Genomic DNA, 24,414 nt, shown 5'->3' on the forward strand with positions numbered 1-24,414 from the left:
GAAATTCTCTGGTCTGTGTGATGCAGGAGGTCAGAACAGATGATCTAATGGTCCCTTCTGGCCTTAAAAATCGACCATTTCTTGAGGGCCACCATCTTAAAGTCACATGGGTCTGAAAATGCAGCCGATTGCTGACATGCAATACTAAAATCACTGGAACAAACAAATTAACAAGCTTTTTGTTCACTTTGTGCATTTTGCAGCACTTTGGGTATAGTCCGTTTCAATGCTGCCTTGTCTGGTCAGTTTATGTGGGTCTTTCAATCAGCAAAAGGGCAGAAATTCATTTATGCAAACTTAAAAAACAGGAAATTGATTGTGAAGCTGAAGAAACTAGCAGTGACAAGTATTCTATCTGAATCTACTGGGAACTCAGATTTACTAGATTACAAATCAGCATTCGTGTAAGCGTCAATCCAAAATTAACCATAAATTAGAAAACGGACATCATATTGACAGCCCGAAGTGGAGTGGAGCTACGTTCTGCTCCTCCTTGAATGCCTGGAAAACTAGAGATGGAGTTCTCATTTAAAAAAACAAAAACAAACTTGGGGTAAAATTTTCAATCCACTTAGGGCCAGATTTTCAAAGGTATTTAGGTACCTAAAGATGCAGGGAGGCACCTACTGGGATTTGTAAAAGTGGAACCGATGGGAATTATATTTCTAGCCTACTTAGGTGCTATTGAACACCCACTAGGCACTGATCTGCATTAATAAGCACCTAAATACATTTGACAATCTGGCTACAAACTTTTTGAAAGTTTTACCCTAGATTTAGTAGTGCAACTTGCCAGAGGCCATTCCAGATTCTGTACTAATTCAGTCATCTTGTTAGGGCTCAGTCATTATCTCCACCTTGAACCTCATCATTATGCTTCAATACAACAGCTATTAAGCCTCAAACTTCCATCTACATTTCATCTGAGACATGGACACTGGAATCTCTAGAACAAGTACTTGAATTTCAAAGATTCAATACTCAACAAAAACTACTATAGCATTGCTTTGAGTGCAGAAAGACCAGTTTCTTACCCTACAGTAGCTGTGATTCTTCGAGATGTAGTCAGCGTGGATCCCACAGAAGATACACATGCGTCATGTGCACGAGTTCAGATATTTTGAATAGCAGTATCTGTTCAGGGCTGTAGTAGACAGAGCCTGGAGCACTCAGCCTGGTGGCAAGAGCTGTGTCCTGAACCAGAGGCTGTGAGCCAAAAAGTCAGGCCGTGCATTAAAGCAGATGCTTGTAAGTTCAATACTCAGTACACGAACTTGTCAAAGTTGTTGTTGTACTAGGAACTAGATATTGATACAAATATATTCCACCTAGTACAGCTACACCCCACTCTAGTACAAGGTCAGATGGTTTGATAGAATTATGAATAGGGATGTTTTGTCCAAAACATCAGGAAGAAGAGGGGGTAAAAAACATGTCATGGAGCACATAAGGTGGTACGTAAGTTATTTATCTCAGCCTACAAATGTCGGGGTACTTTGCCTTAACCCTTTGCGTGGCCTCAGGGACAGCAGAGGCTCCTGCAGCTGACCAGGCACTCATGTGTTAGTGTACCTGTAACCACAGAGCCAGGGCACTAGGACTGTGCCCTGAGGGCAATAAACCTGGCCGAGTGCCTTTGTCACCGCACCGTGCCAGTGGTCATTCTTTAGAACATCGAGGTCCACTGGATGAGCAGGCTGCATTATCTGTTAGTGCTGATAACACCGAAGCTCCAAGGACAGAAGCACTGAGCAGCCTGAAGAACGTTACCAAGGCAACGACATTTCAGCCTTCGACATCATTTAACAAGGGCCCCCGCATGTCCTTCAGCTCCCTCACAACCTGCATTAGCTCACGACTCCAAAACTGGCAACGGAAGGCTCATGGGATCCGCTCTGACTGCAACACCTCAAAGAGCCACAGTTACTGCAGGGTAAGGAACCAGTCTGTTTTCTGAAAGTATCTGTCAGTGTTGATTCCACTGTAGGTGACTGGCCATCAGTGTCCCCTCTCGATAGCACAAACAAAGAGAGCCAACTGCATCAGTCAAATAGGAATTGCAATATTGTTCTCCCAAACTTTACATCTGCCCTAGCTGCTAAGTCGAATGCTTAATTCTTGACAAAAGCCAGTGTTCTGTATAAGGCTCGCCTAGACTCATTTAAGACAGTCCATCTGTGTCATTCAGCCTGCCAACATCCAGGCAGTCAGGTGCAGAACTTCAGGTCTGGATAGAGTAAATGGCCAGGATGCTGGGAGATCAGGTCTGGACAGGACTGGTGGTTGAATGGACACTGGCAAAAGGTCCATTGGCCAAAACTGCCTGGGCCAGTTGGGAGCTACATGAATGATTGTGGCTGTCTCTCTTGATTTTGGAAGTCATGCTGGGACCAGGGGAATCAGGGGAAAGGCAAACAGGATACCTGGACTCCACTGCAGAAGTACAGTGCTGGGAAATAATGCCAGGCTACCCACCCCCTTCGGAACAGAAATGCTGACTCTTGGTGTTGTCCTGGGTGGCAAACAGGTCTACCACAGGAGCTCCCCAATGGTGGAATCTTGATGCTATAATGGATCTTTCCAGGGACCACTCCCGACTAGCCATGGATTGTCTGCTCACCAGGTCATTGCCAACTCCTGGGAGATGGAGAGCCACTAGGGTTATCCTGTGTCAGCGGCACAGCGTCCAGAGCTTCAAGGCATCCCAATAGGGGAGACAGGTGTGCACCTCTTTGCTTGTTGATGTAGTGTGTCGCAGGTGTTATCAGTCGGGGTGTACACCGTGGAGTTCGGGAGAACAGGTAGGAAGGTTGTGCAGGGTAGCTTGATGGCCCTGAGCTCCATGGCAATGACGTGGAGCCCCGAGTTTCCGGTGTACCAAGTTCTATAGATGGTCTATGTGGCTCCCCAACATGTTCCTGATACCAGAGAGGGGGCAGAGAAGAGCAGTTGGGTTCCTACCATTGTCTCAATTCTTTTATGTCTTGTGGTGGAACCACAACCTTGTTTATCAGGTATTTTACTGGGGAAAAAGACCAACTTGAGCCTGAGCTGCAGCAGCGGCAGGTGAAACCTGGCAAGCGATGTCATGTATGTGTATGTATGGCCCTACAGCCCCAGACACATCCGCATTGTCACAGTCTGGTTTGATTCTATTCCAAGTACTAAAGACTACACTTGTCTCCAGGAAGGCTCGCTCTGACCAATCCAGAGTCAGTCGAGACTCCTGAGAACTCTATTGCTTGTGGTGGGGTAAGAGATTTTTTTCCTAGCTCACCAGGGGGCCCAGCTGAGTGAATAGGGATAGTGTGTAGTCCAGGCTTTCTGGTGTTTGCTCCTGGGATCTGCTCCCAATCATCCAGTCGTCGAGCTGAGGGTACACGTGAATGGGCTGTTGCTACTGCAAGACACTTTGTGAAGACTCTGTGCCACGAAGAGTCCAAAGGGCAGAACGTTGCACTGATAATGATAGGTCCCCCCATTGTGAGCCCTAGCTGCTTCCTGTGAGGGATGGCTATGTGGAAGGACGTCATGTCAGCAGAAAGCCACCAACCAGCCTTGAGCTTGAAGAGATGGGATGATGGAGGCAAACGTCACCATCCTGAATTGGATGCAGTGTATGTATGTGTCCAATCTTTTCATGTCTAGGATGAAACTTGGATAGGATTAAAATTCCTTTCTTAAGAAGATACAACAGGAGTACAATCTTCTTCCCCAATACTCCATAGGTACCTAGATGCCATAGAAGAGATGAAACAATTAGTTCACTTCTGTTTGTAATAGGTTCTCATGACAAGGATCCCTGAAGGATGGGGCAGGGGATAATGCGTGGAAATGTATAGGGGTACCACAGGCAATTTCTAATGTCCATTTATTGGCTCTGATGGCTGCCCAGGCCCAGTGGAAAGGCAGTCCCTGAAGGTGTATGCAGGCTCCACACTGACTCCAATGCAACTCCCAATGCTCCTGTCAAATCTGCTGCCTCAGAGGGGGTCTGGTGCGCTGAAGTGATGGAAGATGGGTATCCTCAAAAGTATCTGGGATTCTCTTTGTGGGTACTCTGTCAATCCCACTAGTAGGATGGTCTCCTCTGCCTCTGCTTGGGCTGCTACTTGCAAGGGTTCCTTTAGGTGTGTATATCCCTAAGAATCAGAGCTTTCCTTGAGGGACTGCAATACTTCATTTGTTTTCTTGGCTGAACAGCTCCATCCCATTTAAGAGCAGGCCATCCATCATGGCCTGTACCCATGAGGCCATCTCAGTGACGACCGTGGCCATACCAGATGTATTCTTGGCTGCCTGAAGGGATGCTCTCACGACCATCTGGCCCTCCCTGACTAGTTCTTTCAACTCTTCCTTGTTATCTTGAGAGACCTTGGATAGGAAAGGAGTGACCCTCTCCCAAATGAATTTGGTGAACAGGGCCTAGTAATTTGCCAGCTGGACGGAGGCTGATGAGTACGCCTTGTGCCCATGGAGATCCAACTTTTGAGGTCTGTGTCATTAGGCATGCCTTTTGTGGACTGTGATTTCTCCTGTGCTGCCGCAACAGCCAGGAACTCTGCATTTGGATGGACATAAATGTGTTCAAAGCCCTTTGGGGGCACAGGTATCTGTTCTCCACCCTTTTCAAAGAGGGAGGAAAAGTGCCCGGCATTTGCCACAGTCTTTTAGCTGGTTCCAGGAACCTCTTGTTAATAGGAGGGTGATTCTGGCCAGCATCATGGTGCTCAAAATAAAAAAAGGAGGTCTTGAAAAGCTCTAAAATCAATTGCAGGGGCCCATGTCACTGCCTTATCCTTGAGTGGAGATGGAGGTCATTGCAATCCCTCCCTTGCTTCCTGCTCTTGCGGGCCCATGTCTGGTTCTGGTGTGGGTGGCCTGGTTAATGATGCCACTGGGGAACGGGATCGCCTCCTTTCTGGAAACATGGGAGAGGGATCTTGCTCCCAGATACATGAGCTGACGGTCTCCAGTAAGGCTAAGGTGACGTCATATGGGTACTAGGCCCCCAGCAACCTCTTTCGGGTCTGTGATGTTATCTGATTAAAATAGGACCATGCAAACCATTGTTGCTACCGCTGTTATATAACTGCAGCAAATCTTATACAAAGGATGACACATGGCCAGAAACGGTTAAGCAACTTGCATGCTATATAAGCCAAAGCCAACCTTTAGAGACATGTTAGAAGAGTGTGCAAATGGTAATTAGGGCCATTCCATGGTAGATAGGCTAGAACTTTGAAATGCAAATCTATGTTAGAAATTAAAGGTGATACTAATTTTATGTTTACTTATATCTGTTTACATGGCTAACATCAAACAAGTCAGTTCCTGTCTGTCACTATAGCTCAGGGGTAGGCAACCCATGGCTTGCGTGCTGAAGACGGCATGCAAGCTGATTTTCAGTGGCACTCACACTGCTTGGCTCCTGACCACTGGTCCGGGGGGCTCTGCATTTCAATTTAATTTTAAACGAAGCTTCTTAAACATTTTAAAAACTTTATTTACTTTACATATAACAATGGTTTAGTTATGTATTACAGACTTACAGAAAGAGACCTTCTAAAAACGTTAAAATTTCTTATTGGCACACGAAACCTTAAATTAGAGTGAATAAATAAAGACTTGGCACACGACATCTGAAAGGTTGCCAACTCCTGCTATAGCTATTGATTCAGAGATCAAAAGGGGATATTAACATCTAGATGAGACTTGGGAGAAATAATATCCCTGTCAATATGTCACTTTAAAGTTTGTGATAGACTGCGTAATGGATACACTGCCTTATGTAAATTTGTGTAGCTAATTACCTGGAATGCTTAGGAAATAGGTCCACTTCAAAGTATCCGTGATTGCCTATTGTTCACCTAAGGACTCCGAACTGTAAAAAGATGCCTTGGGTCCCAATCCCTTTTTATCTCAGATCTGCTTGATTCTTCATGCAGGGGAAGCTTAAGCTCGAGATTGAGACCCCAGTCCTGACTGGACCACCCGGAATGTAAACACTGGACTATAACCTTAGAATTTGTGCATAAAGAACTTTTTGCAACTACAAAGCTCACTATCTCTGCTATGAATCTGAATCTCAAGAATTGTACTCATGACTGTATGTAAACCAATACACTCTCTTCTTTTTTAATAGATGTTTGTTTGGTTAATAAGAATTGGCTGTAAGCATGTATTTGGGTAAGATCTGAAATATTCATTAACCTGGGAGGTAATGTGTCCAATCCTTTGGGATTGGTAGAACTTATTTATATGATGAATAAGATTTTCAGTAATCCTCACCATATTTGACTTGCGTCTCTGGGTGGAGGCCTAAGGCTGGTTTGCTTTAAGGGAATGGTGTTGTTGGCTTCTAGGTAACCAGTGAGGTGTTAGAGAAACTGTTTTGTGCTGGTTTGGTAAATCTACATATTGGAATATCCACCAGCTTTGAGGGTTGGCTGTCCCATTCTCTGCAGTTCACCCTAACTGAGTGACTTCAGTTGGCTCCCCTGGGACTCCAGTCATAGGGTCTCACTCCAAAGGAAGAGGGGGGGAGAAATCTCTACTCAATTTGAACAAGGAGGAGTACATGGGTTAGGTGAGGAGGAGTATCTCTTCGAACAGCAGTGCCGTCAGGTGATGTGCCATTGGGGCCAGCTCCATTAGTCTGTTCAGCACAGGGAACATGTCTGGAGGTGATCCAGATTACTCTAGGGCAGACACCTGTGCCAAGACTGGTGCTGGGTCCCTCATTCCCTGTGCCATTCACAGCCTATATAGAGAATTCAGAGGCTCTGTCCTTTGAACAGATGTTTTGTTTCCTCCTTCCGGGACCTTCCTTCACATTTGGTGCTACATATGGGCTCTGTCCAGTCCCACGAGTGTGTCTCATCTTTATGCACGAGCAGGGATGCCAGCTTTACTGCCTGGGAAGCCTGCGCCAGAGTGACCGATGCGGACACCAGGGTCGTCTGTGCCAACAGCATCAGTACCGAGCATCAGTACCGCGGCTTTCAGTGCAGAGGCCTTCGCCAATATTGAAGTGGTTGGCATCAAAGTCACTTGTGCCAGCTCTGCCAATATTCTCTTCACCTTTTGTCCAGAGCATGACCTACGCTCAAGAGAGCGCTAGCAGATACCGGCTTAACTAGCCTGACACACTGGTAATGGCTGTCACTTCTGTGTCTCAAGTGACCCATGTGGACTGCTCCAGCATATGCAGCCTGAGCAGAGTGTCCCTGGATTTGCAGGTCCTGGATGAAAAGGATTTGCTCACAGAGCACCGATCCAGGAGATGGCTCTCCCACAGGCAGAAGCTGCCTTGACTGTGTCTATCCTTGACAGGCATGAATCAATCACAAGATAGGCAGATTTTGAAGTCTGCCTTGAGATGTGGCAGCTTGCATGAGGGGAAGGGGATCCTCACTTCAACTGTCCACATGAAAGGAGTGTGAAGATAAAGATTTTTTCACAAATCTGATTAAAAAATAACGTGTTCAGTTACGGGGAACAGTCAGATGCTCGCTCGGTCCTGTCTTGCCACCATGAGCATCAAAGGGAAGTAAGGAAGGATCCCATCTGCTCTGCCTTCTATGCCCTCAACCAGGAGCACAAAGAGGCCAGGAAGGAGAAGGGAGAAGATAAGCGGCTCCAACAAGCTCCGCTATTCAAAAGAAACCGACCTCATGCCCACAAGATGCACGTGCAGCTGCAGTGGAATCCACATAGACATCAGGTCGAAGAAGAGCTGACCTTACATCATCTTAGGAACAAGTGGTCATGACTAGATCACATTCAATACGTGCAAAACAGAATCTAAACCAGTGATACATATATACACACATAGCTGGTGCTTTTCAAGGGCCCATTTCACAAAGCTGAAAACTGAATCAAACCAGCTGGCAGGAACCAACCCCCTGTCTTTGCAGTTTGTGAACTGAGTTACCAGTGCTCCTAAAGATCACTACACTGACTTCTGCTGGGAGAAAGCAGGGCCACAGCAGCAGTTTGTCAGGGGGAGAGCTTGAGCACAGACACTACAGCGAGGGAGGGATTCTCGTGTCACTGTAGTTAACCCACCTCCCTGAGACGCAGTTGCTAGGTCAACAGAATAATTCTTCATTCACCTAGTGCTCTCTACACCAGGGCTTAGGTTGGCATAGCTGTCTCTCAGGGGGGTGGATTTCATACCCCTGAGAGACGTTGCTATGCCGATGTGTAAGTTTTCAGTGTAGACCAGCCCTCAGCCAGAGATCATCCCACAGCTGGGAAAGACCAGTGGGTGAAACTACACCTTGACTGCACAGGGCAACAATCAACAACTACTCCATCACTGGCAATTTTAAAATCAATTATTTTTTTCAGAAAATCTGCTCTAGTTCAAACAGGAATGAATTCAGGGAAGACCTATGGCCTGTGTTATCAAGGAGGTCTGACTAGATCACAGTGGCCCTTCCGGCCTTTGAATATATAATTTAGCACTCTGCACTTACGGTCATTCTCAGGCACTTGAATGGTTTGTGTGTTCAACAACTGGGCTGATATCAAGGACCCTATGGGAAGGAGAAAAAAAAATATATGATTAGGATAGATGTTTGTTTACAAACCACAGAACCCAAGTGATCCCGGAGCCAGCAGAACAGCCAAGCTCAACCCCACAGAGATGCAGCTCTCCTATGAAGGATCAACACCTTAAGAACATTCTTTTCTACCTCATTTTCTTGGAGAACTCATAGCCTTACAGAAGACGCCAAGGGTCTGCACTCCATTATGGGAAAGGGGTTCTAGTCAGACTGCTTCAAACTTTGCTTTCTGGTTGGTTTTTGTTAAGACAAAGTTAAATGTTTGTATTCGGTAAGGCCTTACGGCCCTGAACAAGGATCACTAGGACCACTAGGTTACACACTGCACATGCACAGAATAGTCCCTGCCCCAAAGCACTTGCAATCTAAAGACAAATACAGATTTCTTCCCCGCTTCCTCTTTAAACAATTGTCCCCCTCAACACTTCCTCAGTCTCAGCAGCACTCCTCCTCCCCACGCAAAACCACTCAGCTTATGTCTGATCAACCGAGAAAGAGCCCAAACTGACTGTAGTGTGCACAGGCTGGTTCCCTCTTCCCTAGACAGCTTTGCACTTCACCATCATACCAGTCATTTTTGCTTATGCAATCACAGTTTCTAGCACTGTTACAGAACTTTTATAGCACCTATTGCCCTTGACATGAGTGCAATCTTAGATCTATAAATACAGCGTGATTGCCACTGGGGCTGGAAGCCACAAAGCCCTAGTCTTGCCAGGACCACCACCAAACACACAGACAATTTTATATTACACTCTGAGAGTCCTGAGGTTATGGCGCTGATGAACAGCAAGTTCCATATGGGATGGGGACCTCCACTGGGAAAACTCTGTGCTGGCTGTAGGCCAGAATACAAAAGCGATCACACATGGCTATGACGGGCTATGACAGGGGAATCTTTCCGGGAGCTGGGTCCCTGACAATTCAGAGGTTTAAAGATTCTCACCAATACCCTGAATTGTACCTGTGCCCCAAAAGGAAGCTGGTGCACTGCTCTGAACCTAGTTCTGGGCAGCAGCGTGTTCCCCAACTGGAGTTTTGGGTGAAATCCAAGAGCAGCCTACAATGAGCTCCTTCCAGCCCTGCAGCCTGGAGAGGCCAAGGGCACAGATGCAATAAATCGACCCTCAAGCGCTCTCCCATCAACTCCTGTACTCCACCGGCATGAGAGGCACATGCAGAGTTGACAGGGGAGTGGCAGCAGTCGACTCACCGCAGTGAAGACACCACGGTGAGTAGATCTAAGTATGTCGACTTCAGCTACGTTATTCCTAGCAGAACTGCTGGCACTTCCTGTTGCTCCGCATCATGAACAGGTCTATGTGGGGAGAGCCCCACCCCTGGAAAAATCGAGTATACGTCCAGTCTGAGGGACCATTCGTGACTGTGAAACCAGTGGCTGAGGCGGCTGGCTAGCTCGTTTTGTGCTCCTGGAAGGTGCGACGCCTCTAGGTGTATCGAATAGGTGATGCAAAACTCCCACAGTTCGAGGGCTTCCTGGCATAGGGGAGAGGAGCAAGCACCACCCTGTTTGTTTCTATAGAAACATCGCTGCAGTGTTGTCCATCAGCACCAACACACATGCGCCCTGCAGGTGGGCCTAAAAACGCTTGGCATGCCAGACGAACCACCTTCAGCTCCCTTACATTGATATGCAGCAATAATTCTGTGTGGGACCATAGGCCTTGGGTTCTGATATTGCCCAGGTGCACTCCTCAACCGAGCGCTGAGGCGTCCATGACTAGGGATAGCGTAGGACAGGGTTTGGCAAAGGGCACTCCCGCACAAACATGTGGTTGCAGCCACGAGTGGAGAGATTTGAGGATGTGAGGGGGGGGTAACTATAGTGTCCAGCGGGTCCCTGCCCAGCCTGTACACCAGCGCCAACCATGCCTGGAGGGGCCAAAGGCAAAACCTAGAGTGCAGGACCACGTATGTGCAGGCTGCTATATGCCCCAATAGTTTCATGCAATTTCTGGCCGTGGTTGTGGGAAACCGGTGAAGGTTTTCGATGATGTCCGTGAGTGCTTGGAAGCGCAGCTCCGGCAGAAACGCCCTTACCTGCATGGAGTCCAAGAGAGCCCCTATGAATTCTACTCTCTGAGCTGGGGCCAGTGTGGATTTGGGCACATTCAATATGAGGCCCAGCTGTGGAATGTGGCCTGGGGCAGGGACACATGCTCTGCAGCCTGTGCCTGGGACTCTGCCTTGATGTACCAGTTGTCTAGGTACGGAATACTTGCACCCGACATTTGCAGAGGAGGGCAGCCATGACTGCCATACACTTGGCGAATACCCAGGGGGCCGCCGAGAGCCCGAACGGGAGCACTCTGAACTGCTAGCACTGGCCACTGAGCATGAATCTCAGGAATCGTCTGTGGGCCAAGACAGATATATGGAAGTACGCATCTTTCAAGTTGAGGGCAGCATACCAGTCCCCCAGATCCAGGGAAGGAATGAAGGTGGCCAGAGAGATCATGTGAAACTTCAGCTTCCTTATGAATGTGTTGAGATCTCACAGGTCCAGGATAGATCAGAGCCCACCCTTGGCCTTGGGGGGCGGGGGGGGGGAGATGAGGAAATAGAGGGAGTAGAACCCCTTGCCCCTGAACTCCTGAGGAACCTCCTCTATTGCCCCTAGAGTGAGGAGTGATTGCATCTCCTGCAAGAGGAGTGCTCGTGAGAAGGGTTCCTGAAAAGGGACAGAGATGGGGGATAGGAGGGAACAGAGTGCTGAGGACCCCAATGATCTGATGTGATCTGGGACCAAGCACGGTAGAAGCGGGAGAGTTGATTCACAAAGTGGGGGGGGGGGGGAGGGAGGGGTGGTAAGGATCAGAGAGACTGAAACTGATGTTCCGTCCTTAGGCACATCTTCAAAAGTTTAGCTTCAGGCCAGGGGGCTGTTTGGCCAAACCCTGGGCTTAGCCTGAGGAGGACTGTGGCGCGCGCCTATTATTTCTGCCCCGTCTCCTTGACGAGTCTCATCTATGAGGCCCAGAGTAGACGCGGGAGCGAGGCTGAGGCTTAAAAGGCTTTCTTTGAGGTGCAGGGCTGTGAATCCCCAAAGACTTCAAAGTTGCACGCGAGTCCTTAAGGCTGTGCAGACAAGAGCCCATATTTTGGGCGAAGAGGTCTGCACAGTCAAAGGGGAGGTTCTGTATTGTGTTCTGGACCCCAGGTGGTATCCCTGAGACCTGGAGCCATGCACTGCACCTCATTGCGATGATGGTGGCGATGGTCAGAGCTGCCAAGTCCACTGCGTCTAACGCGGCCTAGAGGGAGGTTCTGGAGACAACCCTGCCCTCCTCAAGGAGCGCGCTAAACTCCTTGCGTGAGTCAGACAGGAGTAACACCTGGAATTTTGCCAACAAACTCCAGGAGTTGAAAGCATAGAGGCTGAGTACCACTTGCTGGTTGGCCACTCGAAGCTGGATCCCCGCAGTCAACTAGACTTTCCAGCCAAAAAGGTCCAGCTTCTTAGTGTCCCATGACTTAGGCACAGGATCCGGCTGTCCTTGCCACTCTTTGTGGTTTGCTGCATCGACCGCTAGGGTCCCTGGCTGGGGTGGCTGAAAAGGTGTTCATACCTTTTCTGCAGCACAAAATATTGTCTTTCCACCCCTTTAGCGGTGGGTGGTAGAGAGGCCAGAGTCTGTCAAAGCACCTTTGTGCCATCATTCTTATGAGGGGCAAGGCCACCCTAGAAGGACCCTCAGGGGCAAGGATGTCCACCATTGGGTCAGACTCCCTCTGTGACCTCCTCTGCCTGGAGATTAAGGTTTAGGGCCACCCTCCTAAGGAGGTCCTGGTGAACTTTGGTGTCCATCACTGGTAAGGTGGTGGTGGTGCCCGCCCCTGCCTTGTCGGGCGAGGAGGCAGCAGCAGCCCATATGGACAGGGTCTTCCTGCCTTTCTGGCTCTTTGGAGGTAGAGTCAGGTACCTCAAGAGCCTCCCGTGACTGGAGATGGCTCTAGTGTAACTGATGGCGCTGGATCAGGTGCTGCACCTGAGCATGACAGCCCAGGGTCTCTTGTCTCATATGGGGTCCAGCAAGCCAGCAACATTGCTGCAGGGGGGGCCCCCCACGGGGTGCAGATGCCACTGATGCCGGCCTGGAGCCCTGATCCTGATGGTAGGCCCAAGGGGTCCAAAAGGGCCACTGGACTAGGCCCTGCCACTGGGGTGGCCAGGTGACCGCTGATGCCAACAATCCCACCGGTCTGCGTTGCCGTGACCAGGAGCAGTAGTGGCTACGTCAAGAGACAGAAGACTTGGCATCTGACTCAGATGAGGAGCCTGTGCCTGACCACAGGAGACGGGGAGGCACAGAGCCAGATGGTGCTGGGGAGCGGTACCAGGTAGATGATGAGCGTTGCTGTGACATCATAGGCTTGCCACGATGATGAACCAGAGGCAGTGCCGCCATCAGTGCCAGAGCCACATCAGTGCCGGGCTAGACAGTTTAGCCAATGCCGCCGCTGGTGCCTGGGCTTGCAGGGCCGGAGACTGTGCTGTCATGGCAATGGGGTCTCGTGCTGCAGTGTAGGTGTCCGGCATGGAGGGATGGTCAATCTCTTCCTCTAAATCCTCCTGAGTCAACGAGTCCATCAGCACCGGACTCGACAGGCCTCTTGTTGGGGCCAGAGTCAATGGTGCCAGGTCTTGAGGCCCAGACCATGGGTGTCCCGCTGGAGGATGCACCACACTGGAGTTCCCTTGAGGCTTCTTGACAGGGGAATGATCCCTGTCCGCCTTCTTATGCGGCACCGGGGACTGTGAGCAGTGGCCTTATGGGTTGGGGAGCAGCGCCAGTGCTCCTTGGAAGAGTCCTTGCTCGGTGCCGGGACAACCTGCACTGGAGCGCTGCGCACCAATGATGCTGGTGCCGCTTCTGGTGCCAGCTACAGGCGGAGGGCCAACTCTGTCAAGAGGAGCTTCAAATGCGCTCTCTTAGTCCTGGGACTGAAGCTCCTACAAATTGGGCACTTATCTGTCTGATGGCCTTCTCCTAAATGCTTGAGGCAGGCAGCATGCGGATTGCCTGTGAGCATAGGTTTCGCACACCTCTCACATGCCTTAAATCCCTGTGACCGGGGCATGCCCTGGTGCCTGGGGAAACTAGGATGGTGGGGGAAACCCCCCTGAAGTAAGTCCAACTAAACTACAAACTATATACAAGTAAGAAAGGGAACCACTAGGTAGGCACTTGTGAATGCAAGAGACTGAGCTGCTCCAACAATGTCACTGGCAGTAAGAAGGAATTGAGCAGGCAGCGGGTCGGCAGAGAACTATATACACTGCCATAAAGGTGCCACTCCAGGGGTCTCCACAGCCAACCCGACGGATATCGCTAGGGAAAACACCTTCTGATGATTGTGCATGCGGCACGTGCACCTATTGGAATGAACATGAGCGATCACTCGAAGAAGAACTCTTAGTTCCTTTCTCATGCTGCTTTGCCAGGTGTTCTGGCTCCCCAGAGGTGTGGCAGATGTTTAATGGTACCTGCTGCCCCATTTCTCTGAGGGGTTGTTTCCTCCAGATGCCTACGACTGGCAGGCAAGTTACGACCCCCCACCAGCATGAGTATTCGAGACTTGCTAGTGATCTTGTTTCCTTCTGGAGCTTGACACATTTAGCATGTGCTTCAAATGGATGGACTACTTCTATAGTGGCAGTCGTCTTGGATGCCTGATTGCTAAGAGCTAGTCTTGGCTCTGCCTTGGGCAACTCACTCAAGTGCCTCAGTTTCCCCATCTGTAAGTATTCTTAGACTTAATCCCTTCTCACAAGGGGAGGCTTTCTACAGTGTCATAAGCATGGGGGAGGTTTACAAGACATGGTTCCTCCTCAGAAAAGTTCATCTAAAGCCCCATCAATTCCACAGCCACACCAGGGGTGACAGCTAAAACCTGGCTCCGCTCTGTAATAGAGAGACAGGTCTTGGGAGAATTCAGCCCTGTCTGCGAATGCTCTTACACAGCCCATCAGGAACAGCCAAGACCCGGTCTATGCCACCAAATGTAAACCATGCAAGAAAGCTATGTTGTAACCGGGACCAGTGACAGGGCTGTTCTGTAGATGGGGCCTTATAACCAATTTAAATGGTAATAAAATCTGGCCATGAGCCACCCATGTTTATGACATGTCTTTCTCTGTGAGAGCCATGCTAAGAAACTGTGACTTAGCCTAGTATCTACCAGGATTAAAACAGTTCCCTAACAGTTGTATCCTGTTATTTTTCCTGACCACAAAGATAAGCTATATATTTCACAGCTGCCTCTAAAATATGATTCTTGCGGTGTTTAGGCCTGTGATACAATGACGATTAGGGTAAGCAGAAGACAATGGTTAATACAGTTTAAGGTCCCATTATCAGGTTTCACTACATCTTGGTTCTTTGGTATACACCTTAAATTAAATTATTTTAACTGTATCAGTATTGCAGGTCCACCAGGGACAAAGAGCAGGTGGGAGACAGAGAGGTTAAGGGTATGGCTACACTTGAAATTTCAAAGCGCTGCCGCAGCAGCGCTGTGAAGTGAGAGTGTAGTCGGAGCGCCAGCGCTGGGAGAGAGCTCTCCCAGCGCTGCACGTAAACCACATCCCTTACGGGTGTAGCTTGCAGCGCTGGGAGCCGCGCTCCCAGCACTGCAGCACTGATTACACTGAGGCTTTACAGCGCTGTATCTCGCAGCGCTCAGGGGGGTGTTTTTTCACACCCCTGAGCGCGAAAGTTGCAGCGCTGTAAAGTGCCAGGGTAGCCAAGGCCTAAACTAGGCTGTTACTTTGCAAGTCAGGAGGGAAATGACAGAAGTGTAAAATGAAGTGTTAATGGACATTATGGCTGTAAATTGAATCAAGCAGAAAAAGCCTAAACAGCAGTCTGATAAAAATGACTGCTAAGTGGCTGCAACAGGCTGGAAATGGGGCAAATCAAATTGCAGTCATTGATTAATGTCAGTTAAGTAACTATTATGCAGCACTAGTCACACGGAAAACTAAATCAGCTACATGACAATCAGCAGAATTAACACACAAAGTCGCAGTTCTTTGAGTCAGTGAGTTTCAGCCTGAGCAGTAGTCTGAAGTCTATACAACAACCCGACACCATTTCACAATTAAACAAATATAACACGGAAAGATGCGCCACCGTGGCTAGGTCCAAATTATAACACACAGCACAGCACAGCCTCCAAGGACTGCTGTACCCAGTGGCCTTGCCCCACAGTTCCCTGAGAAATGTTTGTGGGAGTAAATCCATCGCTGGTTGGTTCTGCACCAATCTTTCAGAGTGTGAACCACAGATGTGGCATTTTTCAGTGTACACAAAAGCAGATCTCTTACTACATCAATAGCAACCCATCCGGCATAAGGGACTCTATTCTTTGGAAGACAAGACACAGGACCACAGATTTTAAGTACTGGAAGGACCAATGTGGCCATCTAGTCTGACCTCCTGCAGAGCACAGGCCTTAGAATTTCACCCAGCAATTCCTGCCTCAAGTCCAATAACCTGTAACTGAGCTACAGCATATATTTTAAGACACCCAATCATGATTTAAAGATTTCAAGTGATGGAGAACCCACCAAACTTCCTGGTTCACTGTCCGTGAGCCATATGCCCCCTCACTGTTAAAAATGTGCCCCTTGTTTCCGGTTTGAATTTTTCAAGTTTCACTTGCTAGTCCTCAGATCTAGCATTCTGCCTTTGCCTGCTACATTAAAGAGCATCTGCCTGAGAGCAAACTTAAAAATTCTGCACCCAAAAAAACCCAGAAATTCTGTGCACAATATTTTAAAGCTCTGCCAGCTTTATTTGTCAATAAATAAATGCAGAGGCTCCAGCATGGCAGTGGGGAGCACAGGCCACTGGTTGTGCAAAGGTGGGAGATCACCCTGCAGCCTCCTCACCGGCCACCCCCAGGACACAGACTCAGTGGTGAGGCTACACCTAGGGTGACCAGATGTCCCAATTTTATAGGGACAGTTCCAATATTTGGAGCTTTTTTAAACGGGCTCCTATTACCCCTCACCCCATCCCAATTTTTCACATATGCTATCTGGTCACCTAGCTGCACCTGACTTTGACCCAGCACAAGGCCTGGGCCTACCCCAGACACACCCTGGGGCCCTGCCCATCTGTGCCAGGTGTGGGACAGCCAGGCTCAACCAGGCAGTATCCAAGTGTGGAGGGGCTCGTGGGAGGGGGGAGGGAGAGGATTCTGGGTGGGACAATCAAGGTGCAGGCTGCTCAGTGTGTGTGTGGGGGGGGGGATCTGAATGCACAGAGGCTCATTGGGAGGGGTTTCCAGGTGCAATGGGACTCTGCAGGGGCTTCCAGGTAAAAGTGGTTGGGTATCAATGGAGGGGTCTGGGTGTGAGGGTCTCAGTAGGAGGGTCTGGGTGTTGGGGGAGTGGGGTTTGGTGGGGTGAGGGTCTGGGTGCAGCTAGTTGGGGGTCAGTGGCATAGGGGTCTGGATGTGGGGTCTTAGGGAGGTGCAGGGGGTGAGGCTTGTCAGGGTGGGGGACTGAGTGCAGGGAGCTCAGTGGGGTGTGGTCTGGGTGCAGGGATGGGGGTCTGGAGACAGTGGGGCTTCAGATGCAGGGGCTGAGCTTCAGTGGGGTTCGGATATGGAGGGCTAGGGGTGTTCGGGGTGAGACATGGTGGCGGTGTCTGGGTATGGGAGGTCCAGATGCATGGGGGCTGGGCAGATGGGGGAGCAGCTCCCCATACAGTGACTCCTGCCCCCACAGCTGAGGAGCGATGGGGACAGGAAGCAGGGGAGGATGCTGAGCTTCCTGCAGTTGGATCCTACAACATGATCAGCAGGCTGCCTCAGCCTTACCCTAGTCTATGTGGCAATGCTCAGGCATCGCCCATGAACCAGCGACTTTGTGAGGCATGGTGTCAGCTTTAGATACTTCCAGTAAGACCCTCCCACTTGTACAGATGTCCTCTTTGGTAAGCTTTCCTTGCAAGCTTTACCTTTCCATCGCTATTAATTCTTCACCATACACTCTTCCCTCTGCCATGGGGCAGGGAAAGCTTCTCCTTAGGAGCAACATGGCAGGGGATGGCTTTGTAACTTCAGCTCAAGATCTGAATCTCTAAAGTGCAAAATCGGGACCAGGCATCCCAGCCAAATTTCCCAAAATTTCTTGGGGGGGGGGGGGGGGAATCCATGACCCAGTCTCTGTCCTACAAAGTGTCTCAGCACTCCCTGCCATTTCCTGCAACCCTGCAGAAATGGGGCGCAGTTGGCACTCTGGGGATGTGGGGAAACTAGTGTGGTTGAGCAACAAGGAAATGCATATTGCAGCAGTTGAAGTAAATGGAGGACAAATGGTCAGAGCAACAGTTTAAATAACTACTTCCTCAAAGTACATACCTGCCAGGGGAACCAGTTTCTCTTACAATATGAGTATAAGAGAAAGCTTCTTCCCCACTGTTTTAAAACTTCCAAGTCTTGTCCAGTGGTACCGATTACCCATCTTTTTGCAATGAATTAGTGCAGGAGCATTTGTACCAGTCACTCAGTGCACAAGAAAGAATTGCCCAGTCATTTCAGCCAAGCCTGCTTGCTTTGTAAAGAGGTGCTGTTTATTAAGGACTTGGCTACACTTGCAAGTTAGAGCGCATTAAAGCAGCCCCGGCCACCCTAACTCATGATGCGTCCACACTGGCAAGCGCCACAGCGCCAGTGTGGATGCCTTGATCAGCCTCCGGAAGTGTCCCACAATGCCTGTTCTAGCTACTCTGGTCATCACTTTTAAACTCTGCTGCCCTGTCCTCAGGTGACCAACCGTCAGACCCGATCTTTAAATTCTCTAGGAATTCTGAAAATCCCCTTCCTGTTTGCACAGCAAGGCGTGGAGTGCTCTCAACGAATCTTTCCAGGTGACCATGCCTCCCCATGCCAGGCGATCCCCCAGTATGGAGCAATGGTGAGATGCTGGACTTCAGTGTTTCAGGGGAGCAAGCTGTCCAGTCCCAGCTGTGCTCCAGCCGTAGGAATTATGATACACCTCTACCCTGATATAACGCAGCCCAATATAACACGAATTTGGATATAACGCAGTAAAGCAGTGCTCCCGGGGGGGGCGGGGGGAGAACCGATGACGACGACGACAACTGTGCACTCCGGCGGATTAAAGCAAGTTTGATATAACGCGGTAAGATTTTTTGGCTCCCGAGGACAGAGTTATATTGGGGTAGAGTTGTACCTTCAGGCAGATATCAAGGGACATGATGGAAAGGGGCTATGACCAAGATGCACTGCAGTGCAGGGTTAAAGTGAAGGAGCTGCAGAATGCATACTGTAAAGCGCACAAGGCAAACTACCACTCTGGTTCTGTCCCCCCAACCTGCTGTTTCTACAAAGAGCTGGATGCGATACTTGGGGCGACCCCACCTCCACCTCGAGGACCACCAACTGGACTTCAGAGCCCAGTTCAACAAGGCAAGAGGAGGAAAGTGGGAGCAAGGGTGCTGAGGAGGAGGGAGACAGCCCAGCATCCCTAGATGCATGCAGCCAGGAGCTGTTCTCAAGCCAGGAAGAAGGCAGCCAGTCACAGTGGACAGTGCCTGGGTAAAGACAAACGCCAAAGGTGGTGCCCGGTAAGCGGCTTTTATTTTGCGAAGGAAGTTGTTCAGGGCAGGCTCTTGGGGATGAGGATTAGGGCTGCATGCATGCCTAGATGCGGAATAAGGCATTGATGTTCTCTCTCATCGTGATCGGCCTCAGTAATCTCTTCAGAGGTATCATGAAGAAGTGAGATAACTGAGTTTACAGTTTCCAAAGGCAAATTGGGATTTAGGATTGCCTCTCAGCCATATCGTTTCCACCCAGGCACTAGAGGCAGCAGTGTGGTGCTCATTTTTCTCCAATCTGAGCTAGAGGTTTGCTTTCATTTATGATAAACCCAGATTCACTATAAAAAAAATTTTCCCCCAAAATCCACACCCTGGAACACCAACATCTCAGAACTAAAGCAGATCTAGGTAGTTATAGCTGAGCTCCTCACAACTACTAATGGATTTTAACCTCACACTGCTGTGAAGGTAGAGAAGTATTATCCTCATTTTACAGACAGTGAATTGAGGCACATGGTAGATTAAGTGATTTGCCAAGGTCACACCAGAAGCCTGTGGCAGAGTAGGAAACTGACCCAAGTCTCCTGATTCCTAGTCCAGTGCCTTATCCAATAAGCTATCCTTCCACCCTGCATGATACTAATTACTGAGATCTTTGCACTTCCAAAGGAGATTTCCTCTCCAACATCTGGATCAGCAATCACCATGTTACTACATCCCCCACAGATGAGAAGTTCAGGTTTATGAAAGAGTGGGGCCCCTTGACGATCGAGGTACAAAAGGAGCGCTTAAAGACGATGAAGTCACTGCAGAGAAACTAAATGGATTCTTTGCTTCAGTCTTCATGGCTGAGGATGTTAGGGAGATTCCCAAACCTGAGCTGGCTTTTGTAGGTGACAAATCTGAGGAACTATCAGAGATTGAAGTGTCACTAGAGGTGGTTTTGGAATTAATTGATAAACTCAACATTAACAAGTCACTGGGACCCGATGGCATTCACCCAAGAGTTCTGAAAGAACTCAAATGTGAAGTTGCGGAACTATTAACTAAGGTTTGTAACCTGTCCTTTAAATCGGCTTTGGTACCCAATGACTGGAAGTTAGCTAATGTAATGCCAATATTTAAAAAGGGCTCCAGAGGTGATCCCGGCAATTACAGACCGGTAAGTCTAACATCGGTACTGGGCAAATCAGTCGAAACAATAGTTAAGAATAAAATTGTCAGACACATAGAAAAACAAACTGTTGAGCAATAGTCAACGTGCTTTCTGTAAAGGGAAATCATGTCTTACTAGTCTATTAGAGTTCTTTAAAGGGATCAATAAACATGTGGACAAGGGGGATCCAGCGGACATAGTGTACTTAGATTTCCAGAAAGCCTTTGACAAGGTCCCTCACCAAAGGCTCTTACGTAAATTAAGCTGTCATGGGATAAAAGGGAAGGTCCTTTCATGGATTGAGAACTGGTTAAAAGACAGGGAACAAAGGGTAGGAATTAATGGTAAATTCTCAGAATGGAGAGGGGTAACTAGTGGTGTTCCCCAAGGGTCAGTCCTAGGATCAGTCCTATTCAATTTATTCATAAATGATCTGGAGAAAGGGGTAAACAGTGAGGTGGCAAAGTTTGCAGATGATACTAAACTACTCAAGATAGTTAAGACCAAAGCAGATTGTGAAGAACTTCAAAAAGATCTCACAAAACTAAGTGATTGGACAACAAAATGGCAAATGAAATTCTATGTGGAAAAATGTAAAGTAATGCACATTGGAAAAAATAACCCCAACTATACATACAATATGATGGGGGCTAATTTAGCTACGAGTCAGGAAAAAGATCTTGGAGTCATCGTGGATAGTTCTCTGAAGATGTCCACGCAGTGTGCAGAGGCGGTCACAAAAGCAAACAGGATGTTAGGAATCATTTAAAAGGGGACAGAATAAGACTGAGAATATATTATTGCCCTTATATAAATCCATGGTACGCCCACATCTTGAATACTGTGTACAGATGTGGTCTCCTCACCTCAAAAAAGATATTCTAGCCCTAGAAAAAGGGAAACTAAAATGATTAGGGGTCTGGAGAGGGTCCCATATGAGGAGAGATTAAAGAGGCTAGGACTATTCAGCTTGGAAAAGAGGAGACTAAGGGGGGATATGATAGAGGTATATAAAATCATGAGTGATGTTGAGAAAGTGGATAAGGAAAAGTTATTTACTTATTCCCATAATACAAGAACTAGAGGTCACCAAATGAAATTAACAGGCAGCAGGTTTAAAACAAATAAAAGGAAGTTTTTCATGCAGCGCACAGTCAACTTGTGGAACTCCTTACCTGAGGAGGTTGTGAAGGCTGGGACTATAACAATGTTTAAAAGAGAACTGGATAAATTCATGGTGGTTAAGTCCATAAATGGCTATTAGCCAGGCTGGGTAAGGAATGGTGTCCCTAGCCTCTGTTCATCAGAGGATAGAGATGGATGGCAGGAGAGAGATCACTTGATCACTGCCTGTTAGGTTCACTCCCTCTGGGGCACCTGGCATTGGCCACTGTCGTTAGACAGATACTGGGCTAGATGGACCTTTGGTCTGACCCGGTACGGCCGTTCTTATGTTCTCATGTTATGCTCCCGCTGGGGATTTTAAAGGCTCAGGGAGCAAAAGGCAAGATCTCTGTCCTAACAGGACCCCATCAAGACTTAGTCTAGACCACCAGTTTCTCCAGAGAGTCTTACATCGTTTTGAAACTCCTGCCCTCTGTTTGCACTATTGAGACAACCCAATGCTGATACCTCTGCCATTAAAAGTCAAGCATATTGCCCTTATTACTAATGTTTTAAAGAGATTTAATCTGTAAATACATTTTATAGGAAAACAGGAAAAATTAGTGAGTCTCTCCCATCATAAAAATGCCCACCCTTCTCCCTTTTTAACCCACTTAAAGAAACATCTTAATTTGGAGCCAACTTTACATTAGTATTGATTCTTTGTGGGGACAGACTGGAGCCTTCTGCAGTCCCCATTTGTTATAAGCATTGCTATCAGGAATTAGGGACCCATTGTCCTAGGCAAGGTACAAACAAATCAGACTGTCCCTTACCCAGAACACTCACAGTCTAAGATAAAAGATTTGACTTGTGAACAGACAAGAAGGAGGAAGAAGGGATGTTAGATTAGTTGTAACAATGATCTTAGTACTCATAGGTGATCACTAATCTAGCCATCTTCACATGGTAGTGATGGATAGGTTTCACAAAGATAAGGGTATGGCTACACTTGCGTACAGTGCTGGGAGTTAAACCTCTCTTCGTACAGCTGAGTAGGGAAAGCGCTGCAGTCTGGCCACACAGACAGCTACCAGCGCACTGTCGTGGCCACATTTGCAGCATCTGCAGCGGCATTGGGAGCAGTGCATTATGGGCAGCTATCCCAGCATTCAAGTGGCTGTGTTGGGTCTAAACTTTTGGTGAACTTTGGGGAGCCAAAACACACCCAGACTGGCCGTCTCTGCATAATCCTTTCTGAACCCTTTATCGAACAAAGCACTGACCTGCAAACTACTCATGACACCCCCTTTCTCAAGTAGCCATTAGCCTTTATCTCTATGCATTTACTTGTTAAACTTGCTTTTCCTGTAAAATCTTGATTGATTATGCATGACCATTATCTTTTGTTAATCACTTTGTTTACTTCTGTGTATAAATATTGATGCTCACCCCTAATAAAGGGGCCACACTTAATCTAAAGCTTTGAGAGCTAAGGATAGTGTGAGCCCGTTGATCAACGCATTGGTGTCTGGTCTCTGACAGAATTGTGTGCCCCATACCAACTCCGCACGAACTCGGGTGCTGGAGAGGTGAGTGAGGACTTGCTTTATTACCTAACAATTTGGGGGCTCGTCCGGGATTCCTTCTGGTGCGGTACCTCTGTCCAGTGGTCAGACCACTCATATATGAATTGGCAAGGCGCCACAGGAGATTTCTCCCAGCCAATTCAATATTGAGGGGTCGTGTATTGGACAGCAGGGTAAACGCCAGTTGGAGGGCTCCTGTCAGACACCATGGGTCAAGGGACTAGCGTGCCTCTTGAGAGTCCGTTGGGGATTGTAAATAAGTTATGGAACGAAGGGAAACTCCCAGTACAGACAGGAATGTCTAGGAAGAAGTTGTACACACTATGTGTAAGGAATTGGACTGGGTATACCGCGGTATTGGCCGACCCGGAGATGAGGTGGCCTTCGTATGGCTCTTTCGAACAGGCTGCCTTAAGAGGAGTAAAGAGCCAGATCGAAAAAGACCATCTGGGACAGTTATGTTACTGGTTTTGTTGGGACACAGCAGCAGAGCTGTGGAAATCTTTAAAAATTATGGCAGTCAGGTACTCTCCTGAGAGTGAACCCCCTCCAGGTTATTTCGATGAAGGGTGTAGACCACGGCGTGTTTTGACTCGTCAGCTGGTCCCCTCTGCACCTGCCCCTATTCCTCCGCAGGGGGACTCTCTCCTTGTAGCAGAGGGGAATCTGCAGGATACCAGATTGGAATTTCTGCAGAAGGATGAGGAGGAAATGGAGGGGCAAACCTCGGGAGGAGTAGTTACTAGGCTAATGTCCAAGCAGGTACGGCAGGGTGCATGCCCCCCCCCTGAGGATAGCCCAGAGAATGTCCCCGTCAAATCTCTTGCGAGTAATAAAAGTATAGTTAGAGAGATGCCTTTACAGGTGCACGATCAACCTTATATGGGCAATGATGGACGGTTACAACATGCTAATATTGTGGAATATAAAGGATGGCTAGAATGGGACTTGAAAGAGTGGGGACAGTTGTCAGGGTCTTTTGGGGAAAATCCCCGAAAGATCATAGAACTTCTAGAAAGATTGTTTTTAAGTTATAATCCTACTTATACGGATGTGGATCAGTTGTTAAGTAGAGTTTTGACCGGAGAGGAACGTAGTAGATTGTGGATGGCAGAAAGGACATGGGGAGATAGCAATGCAGCTAATCATACTTGGATGGATAGGCGGGATCTGGCCGCTGGCTGGAATCCCCTAGACTGGACTCAGCCAAGGCTGACTCAGCTGCGAACAGATCGAGAGCGATTGTTAGAGAGACTCAAGGAAATGGCTCGCCGCTCGCCTAATCAGGCTAAGTTCATGCAGATTCGGCAGGAATCTGATGAGCCGCCCAGAAAGTTCTGGTCGAGGCTATTGGAGGGGGCCCGAATGTTCACTCAGATGGATCCTGAGAG

General features: G+C 48.4%; 2 protein-coding genes across 3 annotated transcripts in view; both read right to left on the bottom strand.

The window, feature by feature from the left end:
- The window catches only part of LOC127037846 (thiosulfate:glutathione sulfurtransferase-like), a 77,954-nt gene that overhangs the window by 12,648 nt on the left and 40,892 nt on the right, over nucleotides 1–24,414 (bottom strand). The gene's annotated exons all lie outside the window — the stretch shown is intronic.
- Nucleotides 1–24,414, bottom strand: part of LOC127037817 (junctional adhesion molecule A-like) — a 49,467-nt gene that overhangs the window by 12,648 nt on the left and 12,405 nt on the right. Inside the window, exon 2 of the mRNA XM_050929928.1 lies at nucleotides 8,484–8,543. Within this exon, the coding sequence (XP_050785885.1) occupies nucleotides 8,484–8,543 (60 nt within the window). The remainder of the gene's footprint in view (nucleotides 1–8,483; nucleotides 8,544–24,414) is intronic.

The sequence above is a fragment of the Gopherus flavomarginatus genome, chromosome 20 (genome assembly GCF_025201925.1).
Source record: "Gopherus flavomarginatus isolate rGopFla2 chromosome 20, rGopFla2.mat.asm, whole genome shotgun sequence".
NCBI classification, from domain to species: Eukaryota; Metazoa; Chordata; order Testudines; family Testudinidae; genus Gopherus; species Gopherus flavomarginatus.